Source organism: Diabrotica virgifera, chromosome 3, assembly GCF_917563875.1.
Source record: "Diabrotica virgifera virgifera chromosome 3, PGI_DIABVI_V3a".
Classification (NCBI taxonomy): Eukaryota; Metazoa; Arthropoda; class Insecta; order Coleoptera; family Chrysomelidae; genus Diabrotica; species Diabrotica virgifera.
This window is the reverse complement of record NC_065445.1, coordinates 98,387,840-98,401,628: the sequence shown is the minus strand read 5'-3', so window position 1 is coordinate 98,401,628 and position 13,789 is coordinate 98,387,840. Positions and strand designations below refer to the sequence as shown.

The 13,789-nt window shown below is 30.7% G+C and overlaps 1 protein-coding gene across 3 annotated transcripts in view; it reads right to left on the bottom strand.

Moving 5' to 3' along the window:
• LOC126881988 (disintegrin and metalloproteinase domain-containing protein 10-like) overlaps window positions 1–13,789 on the bottom strand; it is a 51,283-nt gene that overhangs the window by 11,355 nt on the left and 26,139 nt on the right. For 2 of the 3 annotated variants that reach the window (XM_050646751.1, XM_050646750.1), the window contains exon 2: window positions 1,405–1,610. In XM_050646751.1, coding sequence (XP_050502708.1) covers window positions 1,405–1,540 — 136 coding nt within the window. In that variant the 5' untranslated portion in view covers window positions 1,541–1,610. Of the gene's footprint in view, window positions 1–1,404; window positions 1,611–13,789 lie in introns of those variants that run through there. The other variant, XM_050646752.1, reaches the window with a different exon arrangement.

The window sequence follows — 13,789 nt, the reverse complement described above, 5'->3', positions numbered from 1 at the left end:
ATCTTGTTCTTTTTGTTGTTTTCTTATTTCTTCTGTGTCCTCTTTAAGATTTTTTAACATAGACATAATTTGCGTTAGCATTTCTTTGTTGGAACCGTCATCTTTCTTTGGAGATCTGGTGGTTTTTTTAGATTGTTGAAAAGCATCCAAGACATCTGTAGCTTTTCTTTTTCCTGATTCATCTGCTGTAGTTGAGTCATCGGAATCATACATTTTGATTAGGTATACCGCGATAGAAACTGGTATCCAGGTCGACCCTTTAAAAAATTGCCGTTTCTCACAGTGTAGCAATTTCTGTGTATTTTTAGTAATTAAAAAAAAATGTTATTATTCTATTTTTAATAATTAATTATATCAATTCTTATTGTAGTTATTTTGTAACTTTTAAAATTATTCGTTCCCACCTCTACAGGTCTACCAATATTTACAAATTTTAACAGTTTTTGTTAACTTTCGTTCTTTTAATTATTGATAATTAGTTTCAACATTAATGGAGTTTATCAAAATATAAAGCTAAATTCAATTTAACACGTATGCTACTGTAATACTGGATGCCTAATCTTTAGAAAGTACTCTCACAATTTGTACTTACTAGTTCCCACGTCACTGGGTTCGGTGTGAATTACTGGTTGCCTACACAGCTTCGCACAGCTAGCGCCAGAAGTTAGTTACAATTCAACCTTGCGGATAACTAACCTCTACCCACTGGTCCCACTGTTAAAAAATCACGTTATTCGTCGTAGAACAGTTTCTTTTACAACCAATAATAATTCTGAGTCTACCTTACCCGTTAAATACCACTTTCACTACAATTTTTCACCAATTTAGTTCGATATTACCCGATAACGAATTAAATATCGGAACACCTATTTTTGTGTTGTTGTCTGGACAGTGGCGTCATATATATATATATATATATATATATATATATATATATATATATATATATATATATATATATATATATATATATATATATATTCGTCAACTTTTTCTATAACTTTGTCGTTTATTATTGTCACGGTTTCTTCAACTTTTGTTTTGTTTAAATTCATTTTCAGTCCTATTTTAGAAGATTCGGTGTATAGTTCTGAAAGCATGGTTTGCAGTTCTTGAGGTCAGTGGCTATCAGGATTATGTCATCCGCAAATCGTAGATTACTGAGGTAGCGGCCATTGATGTTCATTCCCTTATATTTCCAATGTAGGTTCTTAAAAACGTCCTCTAAAACTAAGGTGAACAGTTTGGGTGATAGAGTGTCTCCCTGTTTGACTCCCATCTTTAATGGTACAGGGTTCGTGTATTCATTTTCATTTAGGTAGTATGTAGCTGTAGCTTGGTTCATAGTTCATACAAACACACATACACAAGTGTAATTTCAGAACATAGTTAAAATATACCTACTATTTCCACAAAAAGCATCATGATCGTCTTCGAAACATTGTCCTTTATGTCTCATGGTAATTAGCATGTCCCTCTTGCTACAAGGTGAAAATATGAAATGTTTTCGGTCTTGGTCGGGAGGAGTTTGAGGTGACATTAGATATCCTTCACATTTTTTTGTTGAATCATGATCTGCTCCAAAGCTGTGGCCCAATTCATGACATAAACTTAAATTAAAAATAAACTGTAGTATATTTCTACCTAGAATCACATAATTTATATTAGAAAAATATTCATAATTAGCGACTGAAAGTAATGTTAGGAAGAAATAATTTTATAGCAATAAAATTTCAGGCCTGTAAAACCGTAAAACGTAATAAAGAATGGACCATAATTTTCTAAATTGATGTTGTATAGTCGTTATAATTATACAACGTTATAATTATCACGCCTCTTCATCAGATGCGGAATTGAAGATTTGCCCCCCCCCCATTTTTTGCACGTTTACCAAAATTTGCCGCCCGCGCCCCCTGAATTCTGCCGCCCTGGGCTAAAGCCCAAATGTAAATCCAGCCCTGGCTATAATTATAATCGTTATGTATAAGTAAGCATTGAAGGTTTGTTGTGCTATGGTTCTTTTCATGAGGATTTTTCAGTGCGTCACAAATGATAGAAAAAAAGGTAAGTCCGTGATAATATACATTTATAACATTTATTCTAACATGACATTTTATTTAAATCTGACAGTGACAAATTTTATTTGCAATTGGGCATAAAAACAAATCAATTGTCTTTATCGCATTTATAAAATGGTATTTTCTTTGATTTGTATAGTCTTATAAATTGTACAGATTATATTCGTAGATATATTATATAATTAGTAAATAATTTTTTTGTATTATAGCGCCATCTATCGACAACTAGAATAATCACCGAACTAGAATAATTAGCAAAGTAATCACCGACGTGCCTTTTTTTCTGTCATATACAATTTAATGCGTTAGAAAGAAATCGAAAAACTGTGACGCACTGAAAAATGCTCATGACCCGGTCTCCTTAACACTGCATTATCGCTTAAGCTTAAAGCACACACTGCCCGGAGATTTGGCAAGGGCGGCTGACCGGCCAACAGCCTCCGCTCCAATTTTGGGATCCTGACTACAAATAATGAAAAAACTAAAAGTGCGAATTTTGTGATGAAATTTGGTACGTGGGGTTAGAATAATATTTGGAACAACTTGTTCAAATAACCTTTTTCGATATCTCTAACGCGAAGAAAAATATCGGAAATTTACCTTGTTGGGGATTCGCATTTGGCCGCGTTTAAAATTTAAATTTCAGTTGAGTATCTTAAAAAATGTGAACCTTCAACCTGTATGACTGTGCAAAACTTCAAATTCTGTATTTATTTTGATAGCCGAAATATAGGGCTGTCTTCATCTTAAATGCGACACACTGTATATGTAGGTATAGGCATGATACTATAAATAACATAGTATCATGGGTATAGGTAAGTATATGTGCCTATATAAATTTTTTATTAAACTTATTAAAATTCTATTTATTTGTATTGTATTTAATTGTATTAAAACAATTCTATTTTTTTTGTCACTTAATATTTCGCCAACTGGTTACCCGCTTTATCAGATGTGTACTACAATTTTATTAAAACAAAAGTATGAGCAAAATAAAAACGAAATTACATGCATATCTACTAACAAAGATAGAATTGTTAACAAATAAACAACACAAACATTGGTATTACACTTTTACAATTAGACTAACCATTTTTAAAATAATATGATATTATGAATTATGATATACATATGAAATGTAAATAAAAAATGGTCAAAAACAAATAGGGCCTTAAATTACATTTTTTTGGAGCATTTTTTTGCTAGTACAAATTTATCTAGTGTATTTTATAGTTATAGCCTCCCCTATTGTAAAAATCACGAGCCGCCACTGCACTATAGGTATATTATATTAGAGGATTGCAAAATTCACCACAGGAAATTCACCATACAGAACGCAATGGGTAACTATAAACTGTTGAATTCCTGCTTCCCTAATTTGTAACTGTTTGTAAAATACTACAACAGTATGAAAAACAACCGTTGAAATTATTTTCCACATTACGTACATATTATGTACATAATACGTAATACGAAAATACTCGGGCAGTTCGTCCTGTACTGTTCCAAGCAGTGGCGTACTGAGCATGGTTCTGCGGAACCAGGGCCCAGGCCCCGTAGGGGCCCGCTTTAACGTGCTTTTTGCTTCGAAGAAGAAAGAAAAAAATCGGTCACTTATCTTAGCCCGAAAATTCAAAATGAGGTGATAGATTTGCTTGGAAACTCACAACTACTTCATAATATTAGTGCATCTCCATTTTTTCGATAATATTATAGATGGAACTTAGGACATTTCAAAATCAGACCAACTAAAATTACCTTCAATTTTTATAAATATATGACATTAAATATGATGATTTATATTTACTGTTTATTAAAAACTTTATTAAAAACTTTTATTAAAAACTGGTTCCAAGGAAGCTTTTCCTGGATTTTAGCCGCTTTCGTGGTGTTCGAGCTTTATAGAGGGCATGTCGCTCGTCCGCGATCTGTTTAATTTTCTCTATGTAGCCTACTCGACAATACCTTTGCGCATTGAGGGTTCTGCCAAACCCGCTGCTTTATATAGATTTGAAAGTCGCGTCGGTTTCATGCACCCCGTTACTACCCTGCATGCCTCAGTAAGCAAAGCCTCAATTTGTTTGTTATGGGCAGATCTGCTCCAAAAGGGCGACGCGTATTCAGTAGTTGAAAAATATATTGCCTGTACCGTTGTTCTTAAGACGCCAGGACATGCACCATGCACCCCATTTACTTCCCGTTAGCTTTCTGAGTATGTTGTTGCTAGTTTGTTATCTTACCTTTAGTTTTTATACAATGTTATCTGTAGGTGAGGGACCGGTCTAGAGTTACTTCAAGATATATACATAGAGGTTGGTTTGTGTGTTCTAATGTATTACCATTCCACGCAATGTGGAGTTTTTGTTTGGCTTTACGTGAAGGTAAAAGACGCAGACTTGGGTCTGCAAGTAAAAACCACCCTAGGTGGATTTTACTAGGTTATTATTGGAAATAGATTATGGTAAGACAGTGAAGAAGATATAGCAAATATTTTTCGTTACTACACAAAATACTTTGTAGCAATACTTAATTAGTAGACCAGGGCGCATCTGTAAAAATATTAGTACATTTGGACGTTGAGAGGTGACTCATATTTTTTTGTAGAAATTGCTTGAAAACAGTGATGTGGAAACATCACTGCTTGAAAATAACTCATTAATAATATTTGAGCTATCCTCCCACTCAAAAAGGTCCGGAACATTGTTAAAATAATCAAAATATCAAAAAATGAAGGAAAAATTCGATTTTTTTTTTGTTTTTTGATTATAACTTTAAAAGTATTCATTTCCGAGAAAAGTTGTACTGACAAAAAAGTTGCGTAATTAAATTTCCTACAATATACGATTCGTTAAAAATTTTAAAAATTGTCACCCTTTTTGCAAAATAGCAATAATTGCGAAAAAACGATAAAAAAACAATTATACGTATTTAACGTTTTTCAACCATTTATGCTAGACTTAGGACCTTCATATTTTACCCAGAAAAACTATATGATATGAAAAAACAATACTGTGAATTTCATTAAGATCAGTTTAATATATTTTGCAAAATAAATTTTGCAATCCAGCTTTCGCAAAAATAATTCATTTCTTCAAAATGTTGGAGGACTGAAAATAAAGCAGACAGCAAGTTGAATTTTTTTCTGCTTATAGAATAATAATGTACCTTCCATTTACAATTTGCAAAATTAAAATAGGCTAACTAATACAGCGTCAGGAATTTTTTTAAATAAACATTAATTTTTGGTGCTACGCGCAGGACAGCGGATTCGTTTGCTCTGATTGGGCATTCCAATGATCTTTGATAATGATTGATAAATTTTAATTTTTAGTACATTTCGATATCAATAAATAAATTTGTTTATTGCAAAATAAAAACACATACTCTGTCCTTTGAAATTACACTTTTTTAGCAAAAACTTTCTTTGTTCATATATTTTAACTTAGAGAATAAAATTTTATTATTTTTAAACATATACAATTGTTTAAACAATATTTCACAAACAATAATCAAATTAGTTTGATTTTTGTGGAATTAAAATATTAAAATACAACAAAATATAGAGTAAGAATATAATATATTAAATAAAGATTTAAAGAAAATTTGGTGAAAATCAACTTGTGTGAATCGAACACCACTGTCCTGCGCGTAGCACCAAAAATTAATGTTTATTTAAAAAAATTCCTGACGCCGTGGTAGTTAACCAATTTTAATATTGAAAATTGCAAATAAAAGGTACAGTATCATTCTATATGTAAAAAAAATTCAACTTGCTACCTGCTTTATTTTTAGTCCTGCAACATTTTGAAAAAATGAATTTTTTTGCGAAAGCTGGATTGCAAAATCTGTTGAACCGATCTTAATGAAATTTAGAGTATTGTTTTATTATATCATATAATTTCTCCAGGTAAAATATGAAGGTCTTAAGTGTAGCATAAGTGGTTGAAAAACGTAAAATGCAAATACTTGTTTTTTATGTTTTTTTTTTCGCATTTATTGCTATTTTGCAACAAGGGTGACAATTTTTAAAATGTCTAACCAATCCTATATTGTAGAAATTTAATTACGCAACTTTAATTTTGTGCAACTTTTCTCGGAAGTGAATACTTTGAAAGTTATAATCAAAAAACGAAGAAATAATCGAGTTTTTCCTTCATTTTTTGACATTTTGATTATTTAAACAATGTTCCGGACATTTTTGAGTGGGAGGATAACTCAATTATTATTATAGGAGTTAATTCCAAAAAATTTCTGCAAAAAAATATGAGTCACCTCTCAACGTTCATCTCAAAACAGATCCGCCCTGGACTATAGATACTTTTTAGATAACTCATCAATAGGGCTTTTCATCGATTGTCATTTGTTTCGAGCTTCTGTCATGTGTCACATAATATTAATATATCTACGCCCTACGTCTTGGGTTTGTATCATTTGTATATACCAATAACGTATGACGTAGATATATTAATATTATGTGACAGATGACAGAAGCTCGAAACAAATGACTGTGAATGAAAAGCCCTATTACGGACACGTATTAAAGATCAAATTCTTTTTGAAATTTGTTATAAAAACATTTTTGAAAAATTTTATGAAAAAATAAATTCATTTTTTTTACTTTCGCAATATAGTTACATTCCGAAAAAAGCTTCATGATGATTACTATACCCTGTTTTTAAACTAGGAGTAATTCAAATTTTCCGCGTCGTAATGCTTGTTTGTAATTGGTTCAACCCCAGGCTTTACTCCAGTGTTTGAAATTTTGACACTATTGGCATTTCATAGGTTAATTAAGTTATATCGGCGATTTTTTCGTTTTCTGCGTTATTCCTGTAATTATTAGATTTTTAGTCTGCGTTTACCTATACAAAAAACAGTTGTTTTTAGAACTCTTTAGCGACGTATTCGTATAATGTAGTATTTATGGATTATCGTCGAAAGCCTACATGCAGTACCGGCGCTAGGGTATAAGACGCCTGCCTGCAACACTATCATAAGCGCCCTTCGGTTTTTTAATTAGTATTTTGTATAGCACCAGCAGAAAAAAAAAGCTCTGTTTGGCGCCCCCAAACAGGGGCGCCCGCCTGCAGTGCATCCCTTGTAGGCCCGTTATCGCCGGCCCTGCCTACATGATCAACCAAAAAAGAAGATGCATTTGATGATTGTTTTAGTGACATTATTGGATGTGAATCTGTCTTTTGAGTTTACTCCTCCTGGTTTAAAATGAATATGACAGCAATACATAGTTTTAAACTTTCAATATTACCATTTTTCTCAATAAAAGTCTACATATTTCGAAAATTGTTAATTTTGGGCCTATAATACCTTATATAAATTCTTAATATTTTTAAAAAATATATTTAAAAATGATTTAATATAGGGTGTTCCATTTAAAAAAACACAACTTTGGTTCGTACCGTCGTTCTGACTCATCCTGTATAATCGAAAATAATTTTAAATTATAGACGGCTTCGATAGACATTAATTATGTTAAAAACATTTTTTAGTATATCCCATAATTTAGCCGTAATTAAAGAAAACCAGAGGTTTGGCGCACCCTGTATATCATACTAGTGACGTCATCCATCTGGGTGTGATGACGTAATCGATGATTTTTTTAAAATGAGAATAGAGGTCATGTGATAGCTCATTCGAAAGGTTATTCAATTCTCTATTCACTAATATAAACATTAACATAATTATTTATACAGGGTGCCAAAAAAACATTGTTTTTGAATTGAATTAATGGAGACAAAAAGAATAATGTATATAATTTATTTAATTCGAAATACAATTTCCTGTTGTCCCAAAACGGGAAAATAAATTATTTGATAAATAACTATTGTTTTTCCGAGTATTTTGCATTAAATAAATTATATACACTCTTCTTCTATTTGTCTCAATTAATTTAATTCAAAATTCAAATTCAAATTTTTTTTGGGCACCCTCTATAAATAATTATGTTAATGTTTATGTTAGTGAATACAAAATTGAATAGCCTTTCGAATGAGCAATCACGCGGCCACTATTCTCATTTAAAAAAATCATATGAATTTATTCCAACTCAAACGTCTTCACTGTATTTGTTTATGAGCCAAAAAATTGTTTATAACTTCAAAACAGTGCTGAGACCGCTTAAATAGTCCGATTTTAGTTCTGTAAAGTGTATTAGATAGGTAGAGAGCCTCTTTATATGTAAAAAAATTAGCAAACTTCTAAATGGTCTACTTTTTGTTCAGAAAGTTTTTAAAAAATGTGAACTTTTAAAAAAAAACATTATATTGCAAAATTATTATGCAAAATCTCTCAAGTCGATTTTAGTGAAATTTGGCGGACAATTTAAGTATGTTGTAAGAATTTGCTAAGCGAATTACGAAGGTTCTAACTGCAACCAAAGTGGTTGAAAAACAATGAATAAAAACAGGCTTATTTTGACCCCTTACTTTGTATTTATTGCTATTTTTCAGAACGGGTAATAATAATAATTGAAAACATTTATATATATATATATATATATATATATATATATATATATATATATATATATATATATATATATATATATATATATATTTATTAATACGTAGTGACTGTTAATAATACAAAATGAATAATTTTGGGGAATGCAGTCAATGTGTTTCGGGCTGATTAGAAGAGAAACACTTTGAACTTTTGTCGAGCTTTCGGACAATTTATTTCCTTTATCAAGACAATCTAAAAATACAAATGTTTAAATTTAGATGAAAACTAGAAAAATAACAACTTACTGCTCATGGTTTACAAAATAACTAACATACTTATAAAAAACATAAAAATTCTTTCTAAAAAATATAAATTGTAAACGTAAATTAATTTTGAAATATGTCAAAAGGACATTAATCAAATGTAGTTAGACTACTTTAATAACTCGATAGATTGGGAAAGAAGTTAGTTATCAGTGTATAAAATAATAATATAAAGATGTAAGCAAATTTGAAGTTATAATTATTAGTAAAAAAAAACTGATAGTAATGTAAAAAAAGTTGATTTAGAATGTTATAAATATTTTTCTTTTGATACTATTTAGTGAAATTTTAAAAATTAATAAGACCAAATTGTTTATAAAATGCATAAATTAGTAATATCAGATCTCAAAATTAAAGTCAAAGTTAGTAAATTACAGTCAAAGTTAGTTAGTCAAAGCCAAAATGTTATTATAAATAATGCTTAGATTATTGATATCAGATCTCTTATTAATACAATTTGATTTTTTTATCCAAACCATTTCTTTAAATTCTCTTTTACGTAAATTTACTTCTCTTTCCAAAATTGTTGCTTCTTGAAAAATGAAAACATGATCCTCATTAATAACATGCTCTGCCAATGCACAAGAAGGGATATTTCTCTTGATATCACTTTTATGAGACGTTAGTCTAAGAGATAGGTTACGTGAAGTTTGTCCGATGTAACATTTACCACAAGTACTACAAGGTATGGAGTAAATAACATTAGAACTCTCCATAATTTTTAGCGGAGTCTTAGTTCTGGTATAAAGACTGTTCAAAGTTTTGACATTTTTAGTAGCAATTTTAATGTTTTTGTTTTGTTTAAATAACTTAATTAATTTTGGTGTTAAAGATGGTAGATATGGTAAAGAAAAATAAGTTAAGGTAGGTATACTTTAAATATATTTTTTAGAAAGAATTTTTATGTTTTTTATAAGTATGTTAGTTATTTTGTAAACCATGAGCAGTAAGTTGTTATTTTTCTAGTTTTCATCTAAATTTAAACATTTGTATTTTTAGATTGTCTTGATAAAGGAAATAAATTGTCCGAAAGCTCGACAAAAGTTCAAAGTGTTTCTCTTCTAATCAGCCCAAAACACACTGACTGCATTCCCCAAAATTATTCATTATATATATATATATATATATATATATATATATATATATATATATATATATATATATATTTATGAAAGGAAACGGCAATTGCATTTTATTTCACTTCGACCACCACCGATATTCTGATATATATATATATCAAACAAATGAAATAGAGAATGTGGAAAAATCCCCTTACGAACAATTCACACATCCACCATTTCAGGTTGGGAAAAATTTCTTGAATAGAATCAAAGATCCAAACACCTGTTCTTAGAAATGTGTTTCGCCCAAAAAAAAATTTTTCCCAACCTGAAATGGTGGATGTGTGAATTGTTCGTAAGGGGATTTTTCCACATTCTCTATTTCATTTGTTTGATTTAGTTACGTTTGGTCGGTAAACCAATAACTTAGATCTTTTGATCACTGAGTGTGTTTCAAAGATTTACATCTTTTGTTTTTTTGTTTTTCAAATATATATATATATATATATATATATATATATATATATATATATATATATATATATATATATATATATATAATCGGTTCATAACGTTCTACGACGTCTTCCGATTCCCAATCGCCATTGCTCTTGATCGTAGCACATGTCTTCGTTCAAGCCTCTTTCTCTGATTTCCCTATGGATTCCTTCTATCCAGCTTTTCCTAGGTCTTCCTCTTTTCCGCCGTCCTTTTGGTGCCCATCGTAGCACTTGCTTGGGTAATCTGTCGTCTTCCATACGTTGTACGTGGCCAAACCATCTTAGTTGCTTTGTTTTTATATCGTCCATTATTGTATGCTTTACATCCATTATCTCCAATATTCTTGTATTTCTGATTTTTTGTATTCTTGATATACCAGCAGATCTTCTCCAGAAGTTCATTTCAGTTGTTCTGAGCATATTTTCGATTTTTTCTTTAAGTGGCCAAACTTCGCTGCTGTATGTTATAATGCTCTTAACAATGCTGTTATAGATGTTATGTTTATTTTCTTTGGAGATACTTTGGTCCCATAGGATTCTGTTCAATAATGCGATAGCTTTCCTTCCTTGTGTGCACCTTTCTTGGATATTCTTGTCCAACGTTCCATCTTGTGTAATTTTAATTTGAAGACATTTTTAACCAGTCGTATATATATATATATATATATATATATATATATATATATATATATATATATATATATATATATATATACAAGCTGTACGCTCCCGAGGAAGCTGAAGCTGTTTTCACTTGAAGATCCTTTTTGTGGGGGATCATCCCATTCTGACTTTAGTTTTACAATTGCTGGTGTGACTTCGCTGTTTCCACTACCTTTCTCCATTCTTCTCTCTCTCTGATTTTGCTTCCTATATTTCTAATTTCCATACTTCTTAAGTCTTCTTCCACTTGTTGTCTCCATCTGAGTTTAGGCCTGCCTCTGGTTCTTGTACCTGGTGGTATCTATTCGGTTATAACTCTTAACGGATTGTTCTTCTCTCTTCTCATTATGTGTCCATACCATCTAATTCTCTGTGCTTTTGTTGCTCTTACTATGTTCTCTTGACCCATCCATTCTTGTATTTCGTGGTTCATCCATTGCCTTGCATCCTCTTCGTTTTCCCTCTTTGGTCCCAGAATTTTTCTCATAATTTTTCTCTCAAAAACTTTCAGCTGCTCTTCTTCTCTTGCTGTTAATGTGAATGCCTCCAAAGCATATAGCACTATTGGTCTAATGGTCGTTTTGTAGATTTTCATTTTTGTATTCCGGCTTATCTTCTTATCTTTGAAAATTTTTTTATTTCTGTAGAATGCTTTGTTTCCTGCTTGAATTCTTCTTTTCATATCTACACTTTCATTTCTTCTCTTGACTAATACTCGTATAACCAGTCGTATATCATACAAAATTCAATTATCTTTATTTTGTCTCTTGTGCTTATATATTGTAAAAGCCGGAGATACAGGATGCAGCCAGAAAGCAGTTTCTTAACGAAAAGTCTTGGATTTAAAATATTGTTTATTATTTTTATTTGAATTATTCTAATTGTACAAAAGTAGCAAACTTTGTATCTAGGGCTTTTTGTCTTCCTCGTATTACGAAAGATGTCGCTGCTTTGCGTCTCAAAAGGTGGAAATATTGCATTACGATGTTTTCCCTTAAATAGGCAGGATTGTTGATATTTGTTTCAGAGTTGTGACTGCATAGCTTCACTGAGGATGCATAGATGCTGAAATAGCTACATGGAGATGGTAGTCCAACTCTGAATCAAATGAAAACAAAAACTGCCTTTATCTTTTTCATTTTTACTCAGATTTGTGTACCTGAAACTGTCTTTCGGTCCTTTTCCTAGACGAAAAGAAGGTAAATAAGTGGCCAAAGTGAAATTTATTTGCTTTCTTCTATATTCGTCGTCTCTTGTGCCTATATATTGTAAAAGCCGGAGATACAGGATGCAGCCAGAAAGCAGTTTCTTAACGAAAATTCTTGGATTTAAAATATTGTTTATTATTTTTATTTCAATTATTCTAATTGTATAAAAGTAGCAAACTTTGTATCTAGGGCTTTTCGTCTTCCTCGTATTACGAGAGATGTCGCTGTTTTGCGTCTCAAAAGGTGGAAATATTTCATCGCGATGTTTTCCCTTAAATAGGCAGGATTGTTGATATTTGTTTCTGAGTTGTGACTACATAGCTTCACTGAGGATGCATTGATGCTGAAATAGCTGTATGGAGATGGTAGTCCAACTCTGAACCAAATGAAAACAAAAACTGCCTTTATCTCCTTCATCTTTTTTATCTTTATTTTATTTCTTTACGACTTTGTTCCAAAATGAATCGTTAAGTTATAAGCAAACAAAGTAGAAAAAAATCGAGCTTTTTCAAAATTTTTAAATATTTTAATTTTTTTATTAATGTTCCGGGCATATTTAAGAAGGAGCATAAGTCAATTATTATTATTGAAGCTGTCACCTAACTTTATATGCAAAAACCCGAATGCCACCTCCAGCGTTACCACATTTAGTAGATTTCTACTTTTTTGGTAGATTTTTGACATTTTTGTAAGAATTCTAGTAGGCAATATTTTTTAGTAGATTTTTGGTAGATTTCAAAATTTTGTTATGAATAAAATGAAATTTGCTTTTTTTTAGTATTTATCACATTTTTAAATTAATTTTTAAGCTTTCGCTTTCTTGTTCCAAAAAAAAAGCTGACAACGTCGCTTTTCTTTCATCGTCATGAGCATGTGTGAAACAGGAAACAACCGGAAATGGCTTCCGACTTCCTTCCTCTTCCTTCGTCTTCGGCTCTTACTTACTTTACTTTTTACTTCCTTTCCAATTCCAATTTATGCCTCCTGCTCGTCTGGGTTGTTTGTTAGTAAACATAAATATAAACATAACCTCTATTTGTTCAATATTATATTTATTTTGTGCTGTAAAATTATTGTATAAGTGGAATTTACTTACATTAACAGTTTAAGAATGTTTTAATTAGAACTTTAGACATTAATTCCTGAAGTGGAATTTACTTACATTTGTAATTTACAATTTAAGATTTTTTAAATTATAGACAAAATAAAAATTTCATATGACAAATGACAGATGACTTTTACATGATGGCCGCTTTCGATTTTTAATCGGTAGTTGTCATATTGAATAATTACTAAATCGGTAAAGTTTTGATTTGTTTTATATGGATATACATAATTACAAAATACCACTGAATTTCACTTTTTGACATAAATTTAATTATGTGATAATAACGTACATTTTGTACAATATTTTTAATAATTAACAAAAAAAATTTCAAGTTTACCCCTTCACTCAAATAAATAATCGATTACTGCCATTACCGCTGTTGTTTT